The sequence below is a fragment of the Telmatherina bonti genome (genome assembly GCF_933228915.1).
Source record: "Telmatherina bonti genome assembly, chromosome: 9".
Lineage (NCBI taxonomy): Eukaryota > Metazoa > Chordata > Actinopteri > Atheriniformes > Telmatherinidae > Telmatherina > Telmatherina bonti.
The window spans coordinates 29,840,982-29,859,944 of record NC_136627.1 but is presented as its reverse complement, the minus strand read 5'-3'; the positions used below and the strand labels follow the sequence as shown (position 1 = coordinate 29,859,944).

General features: G+C 40.9%; 1 protein-coding gene across 1 annotated transcript in view; it reads right to left on the bottom strand.

Annotated features, from left to right (window-relative positions):
- The window catches only part of nbeab (neurobeachin b), a gene marked incomplete at both ends in the record, with an annotated part of 192,563 nt that overhangs the window by 117,748 nt on the left and 55,852 nt on the right, over window positions 1-18,963 (bottom strand). The window contains 5 exons of the mRNA XM_079246781.1: window positions 5,450-5,618; window positions 10,847-10,999; window positions 12,165-12,273; window positions 14,045-14,178; window positions 14,304-14,501. Coding sequence (XP_079102907.1) covers window positions 5,450-5,618; window positions 10,847-10,999; window positions 12,165-12,273; window positions 14,045-14,178; window positions 14,304-14,501 — 763 coding nt within the window. The remainder of the gene's footprint in view (window positions 1-5,449; window positions 5,619-10,846; window positions 11,000-12,164; window positions 12,274-14,044; window positions 14,179-14,303; window positions 14,502-18,963) is intronic.

The following is an 18,963-nucleotide window of genomic DNA, read 5'->3' as shown; positions in this document are numbered from 1 at the left end:
AATACAGAGAAAATTGGTCACTTTGCCCATTACACCCCTTTTCTTAGCAATCTTGATAAACTCCAACCTCCACCCCAGCTGAACACATGTTTAATTTGAAACAGGGACAGAGCCATGATAACAGATACAACGACAGCCAACACGTGACTATCCTGCTTCTACAGCTAGTCAATGGAATCAATGATGAGGCTCCCAAAGGCAAGAGAAGGAAGGTAAGTGCTACTGCATCTTGACACTGATTAATAGCAGGAGAGGAAAACCCAGCAAAGGAACAAAGCATGACAGGGAAGGGATGATAAAAACATTATTACAACAGCCACCGCATCTAGGTTATTCACAAACAATTATCCTCTGCAGCTCTGCATAGTTACTGCTTCTTATTTAAATTGTTTTACCCCCTGCATCCCAAGGGCACAAGGATAAAGGGTTTATTAAAAAAAAAAAAACAATTTATGCCCAAGCGATTATTGCAAAAATCTTATTTCATTTCATGATGGATGATAATAAACTCCAGAAAAAGACCATAACAAGAGTCATTTATACCTGCACAACGCTTTCAATAAAAACAAGAACTATTCCATATCAGATCCCTGATAACCTCTGATGTAATAATCAAACTATTAAAAAAAAAAACTCCCCGACAACCGTGTTTCTTGCAGAATCAGTCCAATTTTTAGAGTCTTGATATAAACTATTGCATGTTCTGTGTTTGCTCAGCATCTGGAGCAGGCTTAAATGATAAAATAATAATAGGTATTTATGGGCCCCCTTCTAAGCAAGATTCCTAAATATTTAATCTAAAACAATCTCATGTGAGGTTGAGCGATGTCTGCTTCAAACTTCTGAGGTTGCTCTCCCTCTCAGTCATTTGTGATTTCTTCAATAGCTACAGTTTAAACAAGCTTGGATTGAATTTGGTGGCTTGTCAAGTAGCTTCAGTGATCATCTCATTAGTAAATTGGAGGAAGGCAGTGACTGAAACGAAATGAGAAAGTAAAGGATTGAGATACATCATGTGTTGGCTGTGGGTTCATGTCACAGGCTTGGGGAACTTGAGAAATGAGCATCTGTTCATGAGGGAGGGGACTAATTCCATGTTATGGCCAAATGATATATGGCTTTAATTAAATACTATTGTCTATTAAGACCTGCAGGAAGAAAAGGATGCAAAAAAAAGACTGAATAGCTTGAGGAAATCCATTTTAAATGTCTTCTGTGTATCTTATAATTCAGCACTTCATTATCTACTTGGCTATATCCCAGTTTGTAAGTGTGTTTGTTTGGTCATTTCTCAGTTCAGAAGGACAGAGAAAAACTGTCCTGCCAAATCCAGCCATATATACGACACAAGGCTGCCTGAAAATTACTTAAAACAGGAAGGTGATCAATTTTCAGATGTCTTCTTCTGAAAGCCCCGTAGTTTTGTAGCACATTATAATCATCAATTCTAAAATCTACTACCACCATCTCAGTGCTTAAGCAATTCAGCATCATTTCTCTTAAAGAATACAGACCACTCGCGTTAATATCAAGTGTCTCAAAATGCTTTAAAACAGTTGTCCTGGAGCACATGCAGAGAGCTCTTCGTCTACTTTGGACCAGTACCACTAAGGCTTCAGGGCAAATGAATCCACATAGGACACCTAAAACACGGTACTCCACATTGCTTTCTCTCACCTGGACCAGAAATGGAAATATGTTTAGCTGTTGTTTATGTATTTTAGTCTGGCTTTTCATACAATCATCTCAAGGATACAATTTGCGAAGCTACAGGATTTGGATCTCCTAGAACATACAAGTCTGTGTATTAAGAACTTTTTCATTAATAGCTTATTAACAGTTTGACTTAGTCCGTAACGCCTCTCCCAGTCCAAACACTCAGCACAAGAACAATGTAAGGGTGTGTGATCACCCCTGCTCTATAGTCTCTTTATATCTGACTGCACATCCCCTCACCCCACATACACAACCATCAAGTTTTCAAATAATGCAACAGTTGGATGTGTCATCTTAAATGGCAATGAGAAAAAATGACAAAGATGAAGTCTGGAAATTGACTGGACGGTGTGCATAAAATGACCTATCCTTAAATGTCAAAAACACAAAGGAACTCTGTCTGGATTTCCGGTGTAAACAGGATGTGTATTTGCCACTCAGGAAAGTAAACTAAAAGCTGGAGCAGGTGAATAAGTTTCTAGGGACCCTGCAACAACCTAAAATGGGGTATGAACACCACTGCTGCATTGAAGAAGGCCCAGTAAATACTGCACTTCCTCAGGAAAATAAGGAAAAAACACATTTTTGCCAGTTTGCTGAAGTCTTTTTTATCAATGTTCAATGGGGTATTGATCTTCTCCAATCCTGGTTTGGTTGGGGACTGTTCACAGCCAGAGAGGGTCTCCAGAGGGTGGTTAACACGGTGCAAAAAAATCATTGGACTCAAAGGATATTTACAGGTCATGTTATCACAGTGAAGCCTGCAGAACTTTTAGTGACAATATTCACTCTTTCCATCATGATTTTTTACCACTTCCTTCTGGAAGGCGCTGCTGGGCTCGTAAGTGCCACAGCACGATGCTGAGGGGGAGTTTTTACCCTTCAGCTGTTTAGGATTGTAATCTTTGCCCCCCTTGTCCCATTGGCCCATCTACATCACCATAATAGTCTTTGGATTTTTTTCTATGTGAGTAACTGTACAATCAATAAAAAGCACTTCGTATGTGCTATTCATTTCAAAGATAGTTTTGATTTTTACTATAGTTATTTTTTTTAATTATGTACTTAGTTGTTTTTATATTTTGTTATAGTGAAATGATAAGAAACATCAATTCATTCATTATGCCTCTATTTGACAGTCTACATTATGGTCAGATTTAACGATAAAACTAGAGAACTATGACTAATGTATGCTATAGTGTAGGATGTTAACTTTGTATCCTAAACAAAAAAGTGAGTTAATTATATCCTATTTGTTCACCACTTGGTTGGACAATGAGTGTTTTCATACAATAAGGTCAATTCACTTTGTTCTCAAGTTGCCTTCCATACATCTGTAATATTACTGTTCACTACTACAGAGAGATTAAGTGTGGAGTACCTCAATGATCTGTGATTGGTTCAAAGATGTTCAGACTGTGTATTAATGATGTATATTTAAGTTTGTGACTTTTGCAGATGACACAGAATTGATGTGCTTCGGCAAGATATTTGAGGGCACCGCTGACAGAAACCAGTAAATGTTGGTTTGATGTCAATAAGTTTGCTCTGAATGTAAAAAGAAAAAATAAATTTATGTTTATGACAACAAAATTTGTTGGGGTTGTGATTGACCATAAGCTAATATGGGGACAAGTATTAAATTAAGGGGAGTTCTAAGTTATCAGACACTTCATAAAATTATTGTTCAATTTTTCAACCTTTACAATTCTTACTGTGTGGAGCGACAGGGAATCACCTTTAAAACAATAATTAATCCAGTTATTATATTGTAAAAACAAGTCATAGGAAGGATTCATAAAGCTGATTTTGTGCACATGATTCCACTGTTTCTCAGTTCTAATGACATTTTATGATTCGTTTTATTACAAATCCATGCAAATATTGAATCAAACAAGACTCTGTTCTTCCCAACTCTGATAAAAAGTTATTTTTACAAGGGGAAAACAAGTAACATATTAGAGATATTTGTATGCTAAATAAATAAATCTGTTAAATGTATAAAAAGAAGAATTTCTGTTATTTTAAGTATTATGGAATAATATAAGTGCATATTTAAATTTGTGCAATTGACAAATAGTTTTCAGCATATTGGTTTGTAAAAATATTTTTGCTGGGTACTAGCAGGAAAGGTTTCCCTGTGGAAAAGCATTACTCTTCTTCTTTAAATGGTAAAATTAAACTGATTTTTCCTTTGAATGTAAGCGAGGCACATGTATGTAGCTTTCTATCTCAGCCTATTCAGCAACAGCAGAATTCACTGTTTGTTGATGTAATATCAACCTCATTGTCTGTATTTTTGTTCTATATTTTGGATGATGATTTAAAAAAATGTAAACCTGAAACTCAAAATACCAGAAAATGGTTTTCTGTTGTTTTATGGTTATGGATCATGGTCCCAGCTATGCTAAAGGATTTAATCTCAGCTATTTTATTCTGAACTAGTCCTGGAAGACATTATTAATCTCAAAATCACCATCAAATCATACAGATACAACCCCTCATCAGATCTAACTAAGATTGTTTCATCACCCAGCAATATCAACACTGGCTGATCGTAAAACAGAAATAAAATGACAAGAAATGCTGCTCTCATGCGAGAGTTAACCATGCCCTTTAAAATGAAACATGACAGCTCCCCTGTACTGCAGAGAGGAATACAGAATACCACATTTTAAAAGTAAAATGGGAAAAAAAAAACAGTTCAAATTGTCAAAAGTGAGGATAACGGGCCCTACGACAAACATATCATATGTACTTGCTCGTATTATGATGGCTAACCTTGTTTAAAAAAAAAATCATTACAACTGTTACAAGGTAATCTAGTAGTGTCATTTACAGTCTTAACTGATAAAAACTGAAGGTTAAACAAGCTAAAATGTTGCCGTATGCTCTGACACTGCTCATAAGAATAACTTTTCCTCTTGCAGTGATTCCTCTTGCAAGATTCTAAGTAAAATAATAATAATAATAATAATAATAAAAATAATAATAATAATAATAATAATAATAATAATAATAATAATAATAATAATAATAATAATAACGCAGATAGAAATGAGGAAGAGAGTTGTGAATGAAATCATCTCCGACTGTGTGACTGAAGTATTACATCAACACTGTCAAGGTGTAACCTTCAACGAGTAAATTTCATTGTGCCTTAATGCAATATAAACTTGGCTCTCAGAACCAATATAAAACAACTCTTATATTACAATGGAGGTCATTTTAGAGACGAAAAATGGTTAGGGAAAAAAAAGACATGACAGTTCAAGGACACTTTCTTCTCCTGCACAGTTTGCTTGGACCCATGCCGTTTCATAGAGGGTGTACCAGTCATCCCACTGGGTAGGGCTTCAGAGACTTAACATCCACACCAAGCACCCCAGTGGGGTGACAATATTGATATGATGTTTGTGTCTCACTGTTATCTCCAGAGATGGCTACAGTCCCAAGAGCTGACAGACAAGCTTTTTCATGAGGAGATGAATCATTTAAAATGTGGGGGGAGCTGTTGCAATTTTAGAAAGACACTTTGATAGCAGGTTTGTGACAACACAAAATGTTTATGACTGGTGTACTTCCAACTCCTTTCCAAAACAATATGCTCGCTTGCATCATTTATCAACTTCACATAGGCAGAGAAAGAAACAAAAAACCCCAAAAATTCTAATTATGATACACATGAGAATAACTAACATAGTTCAACATAAACTATTTGAAATATCCTCACCAAGACCTTTTGGAGTGATACCACTGCTCTCTGCGGGGTTAGTGGCCCAGTAGTAGTATTTCAGCATATGCATGAGCTGAAGGATGGTACCAACGCGACGGATTGTGTTGTAGATGGTTGCTGTGCCAATGAACTCAGCTGAAAGGTATGTATATAAAGAAAGCTGTACCTGGAGGGAGAAAAAATAAAAACATGCATTCATGTTAATAGCTACACATTAATGAAGAGTAATAAAATGTAATATTACAGCTGTATCTATTAAAAAAAAAATTCTAAACCATTCTTTAATTCATTATAAAGCAAGACATTATACTGTGGTGATTTGCTCTAATTAAGACAATTACCGTCTCAGATGTATGTAGCAGATGGCCACTGAGAAGGCATTATTCAGTTTCATAACATTCTGAGCTTCGCACTGCTGATTAGCATGCAAACTAATTAGCAGCAGGCCTGACAAAAAAAAATCCAGCTACATTCTCAACTATTACCTGCACTTAAGGACAGTAAAGTATTTAAAGTGGGTTGAAAAAAAAAAAAAAAAAGGAGTGGTTGTATCATGGTTCAGAGCTGGGTTACTCATTCCAGTTCAACAAGAGCCTCAATCCAGCAGGTTTTCCACGTATCCCTGCTCCAACACACCTGACTCAAATTAATCGGTCATTGTGCAGATCAGGTTAAGCTGTTAGATCCATTTAATGAGATTCAGGTGTCCTGAAGTGGAGAAACAATGAAAACCTGCAGGGTTTTGGCTCTTGTAGGATCAGAACTCTGTTTAAGAGTCTCAGTGAAAAAACAAACCCAAAATATTTATTAATGCAGTTTCTATCAAATAAGTAAAATTGTTTTTATCCCCTCAGACAAAGTGAAAGGTCCATTTTATTATGCGTTATTGTGCTCTAAGTTTGTGGGTTTGAGTTCAAATCTGGACTCTGGTCATCTAAGAGAAGGAGCTAGCATTGATCAGTCTCAAGGTAGCAAAAAGTGCTTTAAACTTTTTCATTCATTTTTTGTCATCAGCACACAGTAGGAATTAAAAGGTTAGCCCTCTGATGCATGAATTATTAAAAAAAAAAAAAAAACAGCGCTGTATTTTTTTTTTTTGTCATGTTTATCACTCTCTTATGCTGGAACATGGTGTTCGTTATAGACAATCCATGACGAGCACAGAAGTCCAATAACAAAACACCATTTGGGTTCAGAGGGGGGGGGACCATGCCTCCCAATCACTCCCCTCCAGGTCTCACTGTCATTGCCCACGTGAGCATTGAAGTCCCCCAGCAGAACAATGGAGTCCCCAGAAGGAGCACCCTCCAGCACTCCCTCCAAGGACTCCAGAAAGGGTGGGTACTCTGAACTGCTGTTCGGTGCATAAGCACAGACAACAGTCAGGACCCGTCCCCCCACCCGGAGGCGGAGGGAAACTACCCTTTCATCCACTGGGGTAAACCCCAACGTGCAGGCACCAAGCTGGGGGCTGATGAGAATGCCCACACCTGCTCGGCGCCTCTCACCATGAGCAACTCCAGAGTGGAAGAAGGTCCAGCCCGTCTCGAGGGTACTGGTTCCAGAGCCCAAGCCATGCGTCGAGCCAACCGCTCAACCTCGTGCACAAGCTCAGGCTCCTTCCCCACCAGAGAGGTGACGTTCCACGTCCCTAGAGCCAGCTTCTGCAGCCGGGGATCGGACCCCCAGGGTCCCCGCCCCTTGCTGCCGCCCAGCTCACATTGCACCCGACCCCTACGGCTCCTCCCGCAGATGGTGAGCCCACGGGAGGTGGGGCCCATGTAACCCTTTCGGGCTGAGCCCGACCGGGCCCCATGGGCGAAGGCCCGGCCACCAGACGCTCGCTCTCGTACCCCGCCTCCAGGCCTGGCTCCAGAGGGGGGTCCCGGTAACCCGCGTCCGGGCAAGGGAACATTCATGCCCAGGTTAGTCGTCATCATAGGGGTCTATGAGCCATGCTTGGTCCAGCATAAGTGTGTCCATATGTACACCTGGCATCAGGATTCCCTGGGCCGCAGTTCAATGATCGACTTTGTAGTCGTATCGTCGGACCTGCGGCCACATGCCTTGGACACTCGGGTGAAGAGGGGGGCGGAGCTGTCAACTGATCACCACCTGGTGGTGAGTTGGCTCAGATGGTGGGGGAGGAAGCCGGTCAGAGCTGGCAGGCCCAAACTTGTTGTGAGGGTCTGCTGGGAACGTCTGGCTGAGTCCCCTGTTAGAGCGAGCTTCAACTCCCACCTTCAGCAGAGCTTCGAACATGTCCCGAGTGAGGCGGGGGACATTGAGTCCGAATGGGCTGTGTTCCGTGCCTCTATTGCTGAGGCGGCCGGCCGGAGCTGTGGCTGTAAGGTAGTTGGTGCCTGTCGTGGCGGTAATCCCAGGACTCGTTGGTGGACACCAGCAGTGAGGGATGCCGTCAAGCTGAAGAAGGAGTCGTATCGAGCCTTCTTGGCCTGTGGGACTCTGGAGGCAGCTGATGGGTACCGGCGGGCTAAGCGGCATGCGGCTTCGGCTGTTGCCGAGGCAAAAATTCGGGCATGGGAGGAGTTCGGCGAGGCCATGGAGAAAGACTTCCGGACGGCTTCGAGGAGATTCTGGTCCACCATCCGGCGGCTCAGGAGGGGGAAGCAGTGCTCCATCAATACTGTGTACAGTGGAGGTGGGGAGCTGCTGACCTCAACTCGGGACGTTGTGGGTCGGTGGAGGGAATACTTCGAAGACCTCCTCAATCCTACCAACACGTCTTCCCATGAGGGAGCAGAGCTGGTGGACTCAGGGGTGGACTCTCCTATCTCTGGGGCTGAAGTCGCTGAGGTGGTCAAAAAGCTCCTTGGCGGCAAGGCCCCGGGGGTGGATGAGATCCGCCCGGAGTTCCTTAAGGCTCTGGATGCTGTGGGGCTGTCCTGGCTGACACGCCTCTGCAGCATCGCGTGGACATCGGGGGCAGTACCGCTGGATTGGCAGACTGGGGTGGTGGTCCCCCTTTTTAAGAAGGGGGACCGGAGGGTGTGTTCCAATTACAGGGGAATCACACTCCTCAGCCTCCCTGGTAAGGTCTATTCAGGGGTCCTGCAGAGGAGGGTCCGCTGGATAGTCGAATCCCGGATTGAGGAGGAGCAATGTGGTTTTCGTCCTGGTCGCGGAACAGTGGACCAGCTCTATACCCTCTCTGGGGTCCTGGGGGGGGCATGGGAGTTTGCCCAACCAGTCTACATGTGCTTTGTGGACCTGGAGAAGGCATTCGACCGTGTCCCCCGGGGGCTCCTGTGGGGGGTACTCCGGGAGTATGGGGTACCGGACCCCCTTGTACGAGCTGTCCGGTCCCTGTACGACAGGTGTCAGAGCTTGGTCCGCATTGCCGGTAGTAAGTCGGATCCGTTTCCGGTGAGGGTTGGACTCTGCCAAGGCTGCCCTTTATCACTGATTCTGTTCATAACTTATATGGACAGAATTTCTAGGCGCAGCCGAGGTGTTGAGGGGATCCGACTTGGTGGCCTCAGGATTGGGTCCCTGCTTTTTGCGGATGACGTGGTCCTGTTGGCTTCATCTGGTCGTGATCTCCAGCTCTCGCTTGAGCGATTCGCGGCCGAGTGTGAAGCGGCTGGGATGAGAATCAGCACCTCAAAATCTGAGACCATGGTCCTCAGCCGGAATAGGGTGGATTGCCCTCTCCGGGTCGGGGGTCAGGTCCTGCCTCAAGTGGAGGAGTTTAAATATCTCGGGGTCTTGTTCACGAGTGAGGGAAGGATGGAGCGCGAGATCGACAGACGGATCGGTGCGGCGTCTGCAGTAATGCGGACTCTGCGCCGGTCTGTCGTGGTGAAGAATGAGCTGAGCCAGAAGGTGAAGCTCTCGATTTACCAGTCGATCTACGTTCCTACCCTCACCTATGGTCATGAGCTGTGGGTCGTGACCGAAAGAACGAGATCTCGTATACAGGCGGCTGAAATGAGTTTCCTCCGCAGGGTGGCCGGGCTCTCCCTTAGAGATAGGGTGAGGAGCTCGGTCATCCGGGAGGGGCTCAGAGTAGAGCCGCTGCTCCTTCGCATCGAGAGGAACCAATTGCGGTGGCTCGGGCTCTGGTCAGGATGCCTCCTGGACGCCTCCCTGGTGAGGTGTTCCAGGCACGTCCCTCTGGGAGGAGACCCCGGGGAAGACCCAGGACACGCTGGAGGGATTACATCTCTCGGCTGGCCTGGGAACGCCTCGGGATCCCCCCCGCAGAGTTGGCAAATGTGGCTGGGGAGAGGGAAGTCTGGGCTTCCCTGCTTAGGCTGCTGCCCCCGCGACCCGACCCCGGATAAGCGGCAGAAGATGGATGGATGGATGTTTATCACTGAGGTAAAGTTGGTAACTAAGTTAGTTCAGTAAGAAGCAGTCAGTTGGGTGACCCGTCCAACGTCCACTCAAGTGGCAAAATTGCAAATTTGCCATCCTCACCTCTGAATAGAAAACAGCCTTTAAATAGGTGTCCACTGCAGTGGACACAATGCATCACAGGATTACTACAGTAACATACAGCTTTATAGTATTCGTAGTATTTTTACTGACCACTAGAATAGGTTTACATGCCTTTTCTCATATTTAGGCTTTTTAATAACTTTTGTTCAGATATGTTGCATTATACTTCCAGTCTCTAGGGTCCCTTGTGCAAAAAGTCCAGTGTGAAATGATTTGTCAGTCAGCTGACTGGTGAAAAAGAACAGACTGCTGGACAGCTGCTCAGTCTTTTGTTTAAGGTGCGCCAAACTAGTCACTTGGCAGCCATTATGCAAATGTGTTTCATGGTAATGACGTTAAGTAGGGAGACCATAAAAGAGCTTAGGAGAACCATTTTCTATAGGGGAGAATCACACGCATTGGTGAGTTTGAGGCTTTGTAAAGTTACCAAGTGGTTTGGTGGTTGTCAGCTGGATTAAGCCATGAAAAACATCCAAGGCTGAGTTTTTATTTGGTGCATAGTTGACATAAAATTAAACTGAATTTATTCCAATTAAAGCTTTATTAATTAGAGGTAAATATAGAAGAAGAATATAGAAAGTGTTTTTTTATTTGGTGTCCTTTAGTTTTTCTTACTGCAACTCAACCATGTGATAATTAAACAAATTATTCCTGAAACTTTGCATTACTTAAAGCAGGCAAGTCAAACTCTGGTCTCAACAGCCACAATCTGACAAGTTTTTGTTGTATCCCTGCTCCAACACAGACTCAAAATCATAAGTCATTGTACAGAACTTCATAGACTGTTGGACTGATTTCATATTAGTCAAGTGCGTTGGAGAATGGAAACACTGAAAACATGCAGCAGTCCCCGAGGGCAGCTTTAGATACACCTGGCTAAAGCTTTTGTATAGGCATCCTATTGTGGTACGGTAACCTTAAGGGACTCACCTTGGCAGGGGTGTGGATCCAGATAGCAGCATTGAACAGGATGTGGTCGCACAGCTGCTTCAGCAGTGGTGCTCCATGTGTCAGACCATCCAGATATTTAGCAAATGAAAGGAATTGTTCTAATACAGCCCTTGTTATGTGTACACGGGAAGACTGTAGAAAGATGCACAAATAATTGATAAGAAATTGTTACATATTACATGTATTGCCAAGATTGTTGTAGGCATTTATTTATCCTTCCTGATACTGTATGTGTTTGAGTAATAGAAAAACTGACAAGAAAATGTTATGTTATAAAAAAATAATAGAATATTTGTAACCCTCTCCTAACTTGAAGGTTAGCTATCCAGCTAAGAGATGGGTGATCAGGTCAGCATCTTAATGGAAATAAAAAATTACATCTAATAATTTTGCAAAAGAACACCCTGTAAAAAAGTTGCTTCAACTTAGCAGAGAGCTCTACTTTTGATGAGCAGTGTTATTGTTCATGTCTGACACCTTTTCTAAGTCAGGGTGGAGACGTCGCTATGGCACGGGTGAATGAAGAATGAAGGCCCCGGAGTAGGGATAGGTGTGGCATAAACATATCACGAACAGATGGTACGATATGTGAAAGTGTGAAACCTGGCAACAGGAGGAGGGTAAGAAGCAAAAAAAAAAAAAAAAAAAAAAAAAAATGGCAGCTCTCGGGTGCCGACTCTGCCTGGCTGTTAGTTTACAGCATCTGAAGCCAGCAGGCAGGCAAGTCACTGAGTGACAAAGTGGAGTCATTTCCCAGTGTACGAAAAGAGCCAGCTCTCTGGGGATGCCGGCTGTCATATCTGCATCACAAAATGGGTAAATAAAGATTGATGCAGAAAGGGGGGACATGTTCTTCCTTTAGTACTGTTTAGTTCAAAGACACTGAGGACTCAGCTGCAGGCAACGGATGATCAGACTATTGACAAGGCTTTGAGAGTGCAGACGAGATAAAATGAATCTTGACAACAGGTACAGTGAGAGAAGTTTCAAAAGCTGATGCATTACAAGAAGACAAACTTGACAAAACTCTAATCATCCATAATTCAAAAAGAAAATCAAGGGTCATGAGTACATATTTTCAAATGGGGATGGACTGCACAGAGGGACATCAAAGAGTCTCAGTATGTTATTTTACATAAATAAAGATGTCTTGTAAAACATTTTAATGAGACTACAGCTATGAAAAGACAGCATTTCTATGAGTGAAGATGCATTAATTTAGTGATTGTGACTTCCATAAAGGCGATGCATTAGCTGTGGAAGAAAGTAGTGATGTGTAATAAAGGCTGTGTCATACCTTCTCTAGTAAGTATCCAATCACCAAAAAACCCTTTCCTCCCAACATCTGCTCCTGCATGGCCACAGAGCTTTTGAGCAGCTCAACCAGAAAAGCCAACAGAGTGGCACTGCAAAAACAAAAGATATAAGGTCTCAAATATTAATTAATAACTGATGTATTCATTAACAGAAAAGTATACTATAATGAAGGAAATATTCAATAAACTACAGCAGCATGTGGAGACACTGTGGCAGAAGAAAAAGCTTTGTTTTTTTTAGAGGATGCCAGCAATCAGGATGGGACTTCAGTTCACTCCTTTCATTATTCTTCAAATCAGAAGAAAAGCTTGGTTTGCTGGGTTCTCCAGGGACAAAGGGTGGTCTTTGAGGTGGGATGTGACAGGGTGTGTATGTATCTGTATGGGAGGGGGGGTTCAAGAGGGCAAGGCAGTGCAGTGAAGCATTTTTTTTGTTGTAGCTCTTTTCAGTGAAGTCTTTTGGCTGAGTGACAGTGGTGCTTGGTGACACTTCTTAATCGGCTTTCCCCCACATCCTCTGGAGGTTTGCACTCCAGTACAACAATCATGAGAACACAATCACTCTTGTGCAGGCCTACCCATATAATGTGGATATACACTGCATGCATACTCATGCAATCAGTGCTAATTTCAACCCGATGTGTCTCTGCTTGTCTGCTATTTCAGGATGCTGCTCCCTTCTCACTTCTGCTCCACCTTAGCTACTAATGAGTCTGAAGAAAAACTGAATTGGAAGATATTCAGATTTGTGTACTCTCGGTTTATCCTCTGATCCTTCACTGCAAGCACAGATTGTGTCAAATTTGGCAGAGCAGTAATGACTGAAGTTATGTTACCATTGTTTGGACTTAAAGCTGGCAGAGAGCAATATTAGAGGAAAAATGTCATTAAAATGACTTATTTTAAATAAAATCACAATCTGAGGATATTACTGAGAGTAGTAAATCCTCAAGAAGAGTAAGGAGCTAATTGTTGCAGAAGCTTTGAACTCTGAAAGCCATCAGGCATTACAGAGGAAATCAATTTAAAGCAAGGATGAAGCAAGTGTTTGGAATAGTCAAATACTGTAAGAAGCTAACATGCTAGCAAAACAGGCAGGGAAGCAGAGAGCCAAGATGAGTGGAATCTACAGAGGCAGAGAGCTTTGGGCATCAGGGATTTGTGCTGGTATGTGGCCACTCCTGAGTCCATCCATGTCATTAAACTAACACTGGATTATAACAGAGCTCAGACTCCATCCAGCACACTGTCGGCTGGATAGAGCTTTGGGCAGACCAGCTGACAGGGATGAGAAAGGTTGGATCCAGAGAGCAGAGATAATGATGGAAAGTAGACTACAGCTTGAAAACTGCTAGTGCAGGATGCAGAAAAACCTGTTGCCAAATCATTAGTCCCTCAATACCTGCAGAAGATTAAAGGTGCTGATACCATGTCGGGGTGCTCTGTCCACTTAAAACCTCCTGGATTATTTTAGGCATAAAAATTACCTTGGTTTATAAAATTGTTATGGTTTGGTGTAATTGAAAACCCATTTACAGCATTAACCATGTAATGAAAAGCCTTTTTATGACACTTTATTGTTAATTTATTTCTAACCTTCTGAATAATGCTAAAAAGAGGCAGCAACCAAAAACCTTACATACATGTCTTCCTGTTGCAGTCTTACTTTCTTGAGCCTAATATTACAAATAGAAACCAAATTAGGAAAGTTGGAATTGATTAATATATCCAACAGTCAAACAACAGAAAACAAATGAAAAAGGAACAATATTGAAAAACTAAAAACTATGTAATCTATGTCATGTCGTCAACTTCTAATATGAATCTAATCTAGTGAAATTTACTTATGTTTGCTTCTTACCAGACTGTTGTTTCCACCTGGCTGTCCTTCAGCTGATGATAGTCCAGCTGAGCAAAGAGTGGAAAGAGTACCTGGATACCACCAATGGAGTGAATGGCACTGTGGATGGAGTGAGTCACTGTGGCTTTCACATCCTGTGATAATATAAAACCCATCAACACACCTTCAGACTGACTGAATTTTAAAAATGCCAGGGCAGCATGAATGACTGCATCAATGCTTGAGATACTTTTCAAAGAGGTACAGTTATGTAGTTAACCTGAAGCATAAGGGAGTGAGGTGAGTGCACAAAGATGGAGGCATTTTCACGCGGAGAAGACTCCAGGCAAAGCTGAGCGTCGGTGGCTTTGGCGTTGTAGGTGAAGGCGATGGAGCCTACCAATTTGCCATCATACAACACCTGCTTGTGATGCTCTGCTAAGTGGATATCACTCTCGGACTTGAACTTAAACGTACTCTGTAAGAAAATGAGAACACGTGGTTGAAAACTGGTTGCACTGCGGTAATGCAGCATTTTTAAAATGCATTTTCTCCATTCATTAAAGCTGTCTTTTTCAGTTCAATAATTCTTTACTGATGCAATATACAACAAAAGGCAGCACAATTTACGTTTTGGTGATGTTAACCATTCTTGACAAATTTATCAGCTGAGCAAGAAAGTGAAATGAAGCGGCACTATGGTACTGCATTTAATCAGAAACGCTACATGGAAAAAAGAAAATGAGTTAGACAGGGAGTGAAATAATAATTTAATCCTTCATGTGCATGTCTTCTGGGAGCAATTTATAAAATGATTATGCTACACAAATATTTTGGTGGATATGTTTTTAGATGTTTATGTAATAGCAATATGAATATCATGTACATATATTTGCTCTGTTACTTTTGTTTTGTTTTGAGTGTTTGCACCAGAGTCTTTTCTCTTTTGTTTTGTCAGAGAATCATTGTTTGAAAGCAATCATCAAGTTCTACAGTATAGCACAACGATGAGGAAGAACAGGGGCTGATAAGTAGCATCAAAGGTCCTTTGATACCACAAAGTCTGTTTACCTTTTTTAATTTAACCAAGTAATTGATGCTGGACTCTTCTGGAGCTATTACAAAAAGAAACATAGCAACTACTGAATTCTCATGAGGGCATATGGAAACGTGAGAATAATTTACTTACCATGGAGGAACATTTCAATGCTTTTATTAGGATATTTACCGAATAAGTACTCTTCAATTAAAATACACTAATGGAACAGAAGCAATTTTAGAGGTTATTCAATATGGTTGAAAAAACCTCATTAAAACTGGTAGTGTGCAATTAAGCTTGGAATTACTGTGTCACTCTATAACCTGTTATTCAGAGAGAGAAAACCTGCAAAATACATCCAGCGCATATTAACATGATCTCATCCTGAACAAGCTGTTCTAAACATTCGTCTATATTCTCACTAATGCTAATGCCTGCAATCATTATTATACTCTTTACTTGGACTCTGTGTTAATTTTTTTAATATTTCATTTTTGCAAAGAAATTTCATTATCTTAGGAGACATGTCTCAAGGCCTTTTGATGGCTGCATGAAAGTGTAGCTTCAGTCAGTCAATGGCTCAATAGTACACTCATTATGGCTAACGTAACAAATTGCTTGTCAATATAACACTAGTCTTAATTTACTCAATCAATTAGTTGCTGACAGATGAGCTGTATTAATCTGTCAAACTTGTGTGAATGGACTACGCTTAATACTGAAATCAATTCCTCTAATCAAAAGTGCTGAATTATTAATGAATGGCAGAACTGTTTTTCCTCCCCACTCTGAACTACAGGCAGCATGAATGTTGTGACAAGATGTTAACTGATCCTAGACAGATCGTAGAAAATAAAATGGACTATGAAGCACATACACTGGACTAAAAATGCATCAAAATCTGGCCAGCTCATTTTCAGTGAAGGGGTAAAGCATTAAAAAGTGAGCTAAATCAGGCTCTGGCCAGTTCTAAATAGTTGGTGAATCTATGTGCCTCTTACGTGCAGCAAATACAAAAAATGTGAATTTTTTTTTTAATATTGTTTTTATATTGTAATTTTACAAAAGAACAATAAACAATACAATGTGTTTTAATTACATAAATTTTTTCTGATAAAAAGAAAGTTTGTTAGTGATCATTGAAATAAACTTCAATCTTTTAGAAAGCCTTCAAGGAACAGTTAGCAAATGAACATTGGCTGTGGAACAGATCCAGAAACTATGAGGGATGAGCCATATTTAATGGTATATCTCCTTTTAGTTTGATGATGAAAAAAAAGGAAAAAGGGATCAGAGATACTCTGTTCATTTGCTATGATCAACTCCACACAGCAGTCGTCATGCATCTCATCTTGTAGTCTCTAACATCCTTCAAACATAGAGCCCAAGTGACAAGAAATAACAAGCTCCAGTGCCCTGTACTTCTGTAAGAAAGCCCTGCAACAGTGTGAAAATAAGAATATCATGGGATTTGACTATAAAACCTTGTAGCATGACAGCATCATTCCACAGACCAACCAGTCATATAAAAGAATTAGAGCACAGCTTTCCCCAAGTTTGAAAGGATACTGCTGACAAGAGGAATCCACTTGAAAAGCTAGAACACTTGAGTGTTACCTTTCATCTGATTGTGATAGTAAATCACATATATGTTTATCAATTATGCAAAAAAAAAAGACAAAATTATATTAATCAGATGAAAAATAGTCAAACATTTTAATTTTGCAACCAAACTTTTCTTTTGTCCAGTTTTAATGGTATTAAAGACCCCGTTATTATGAATAAGTCAAATTAATTGTTTCATTAAACGCAAGAGCATTCATGGCAGGCAGGTGTATAATAAATAGGCAAGTATTTGCAGTAACAGTACTACGGAAAGGGCATTGAATTGAGTGTTAAGTGTTTTATTCTCTCACAGAGAAGAAAAAAAAAAAAGAGATTAGTGCTAAATTCTTAAAGACATCGTCTTAAAAAATTATATTCATCCACAAGACAACAGGGAGTCAAGCAGCAGATTGTACACCGTAGCCATAAACGTAATTTCAACACTAAGTAATTTGAGCCTACCGATTAAGTACATTCTGTCTGATTTGACAGGTTGCGGTTTTTTTAGGTCTATTTTGAGCAATATATGTATATATAACATACTGTAGTTTCTGCACAAAGATAACATTTGCATTCCCTGAAAGGAAGAACAAGACTCCATCCATCTCATCTTGGACACTGGTGTGCACTGCAGAGTCGTGTTGGCACAAATTCAGCAGGCTAATCTGCTCATGCAGCACACATATGGTAGTGGTGATAGCGGGCAAAGACAGAAATAACACTAAGTGCATCATATTAAAAGATGTACAGTCATGGCTTAATTACTTAGACTAGTCAAATCAATGAGTAATACTTGGTGTGCAGTAAAAGGCAGAGTAATCACTGAAAATATACATGGAATATGGAAACATTTTTTTTCCACTTTTGTAAACTGCACGTCTTATATTCTTTAAGCAATGTACATTTCTAGAAATTGCATATATTAATATAAAGGCATATATTCATTACTGCTTCTTAGGGGCTCCACAAAGAGTAACTGTGACGGATAATCACAGCTGCTTGTCAGTTTGGTGTCCATAGATCAACCAACACTCATTTATCCGTCTTTGAAACGCTGAGAAAGTTTAGTGCCTTGTATGAAGTTAGGGATATATTGCATAAATTGTCTGTTAGTACTTTAAATGAAATAACCAAGAGTCCATCTCAAGTCAGAGCACAATTCTGCATGCAGCATTTTGTAAAGAGCCTGGGGACCAGATTCCGCAAAGAGGTCTGTCAGATTTAGAGCCATAAATCATAGCATGCTGGAGAAATTGTAACTCTTGGCAACAATAATCTCTGCATTTAAACTAACTGCAGAGGTTACAGTTATAAACCCTGTAAGCAAGGGAAAGTGTGTCAAACATCAAACATGGATGAAGCAACTATAATTTAGAAAATAAATCAAACATCAGTTTGAAGGCTTTTTCTAACGGCAGAGATGAGCTGTGAAGTAATAAATATGTTCTGCAGTTTCTTACTGCAGTCACTTAATCACACTGTTCTAAAACAAAACAGACACAGCTCTAATTGTCCAGACAGCTCTCCTTTTACAGCAACTCACCTGGGTTATCACAGCTAAATCGCAAGTAATTTTCATCCGTCTTCATTATTTTCAGAATTCAGAACAATAACTCCACACCGTAATGGATGTTAAGAGAGCCCAGAGGCACAGCTAAGAAAGGACCTAACGGGTCAACTGTCATTAGCAAAAGACAAAAATGTATGTACCCAGGATTCCCTTGGCATTCACAGACCTGATCCAAATCATCCTCATCAATTCAAGTTTCAACTGGCAACATCTGTGATGCCGCAACACTTCTCTCTGCTGTGGTATAAAAATCATTATTATGCATTAAATAAAAAAGGGAACATAAGTGGCTTATAAACACCAGAGATATAACGCATCCTGTGTTCAGAGATAATTTGGCAGTCGTTGCCACATTTGGGACAGACTGCAGGGCTTAACGCTTTGAACAAGCAGCTGTATTTTCTCTATCAGGAACAAACATATGAGGAAAAAAGGAGCATCTAAGCATAAACAAGTAAATATCATGTTTCTAATTTTTAAGAAATGTAATAAGGTTTAAAAAGAAACGTATCTCATTTTAATAAAAAAGGCAAATGCCAAACATAAAACAGTTTGGTCACAACCAGATAATACATTTTTGTCAAATGTCCTTCTAGGCAGGTCAGCATGCTCTATATCCACATTCATGATTGGATCCCAGTCAAAACGCTTGGGATAGCTACACCTGCTGCTGCTGATATAAGTTGGCTCAGGATTTTATCCCCCTTGGAGTTACTGCTGCTTCGC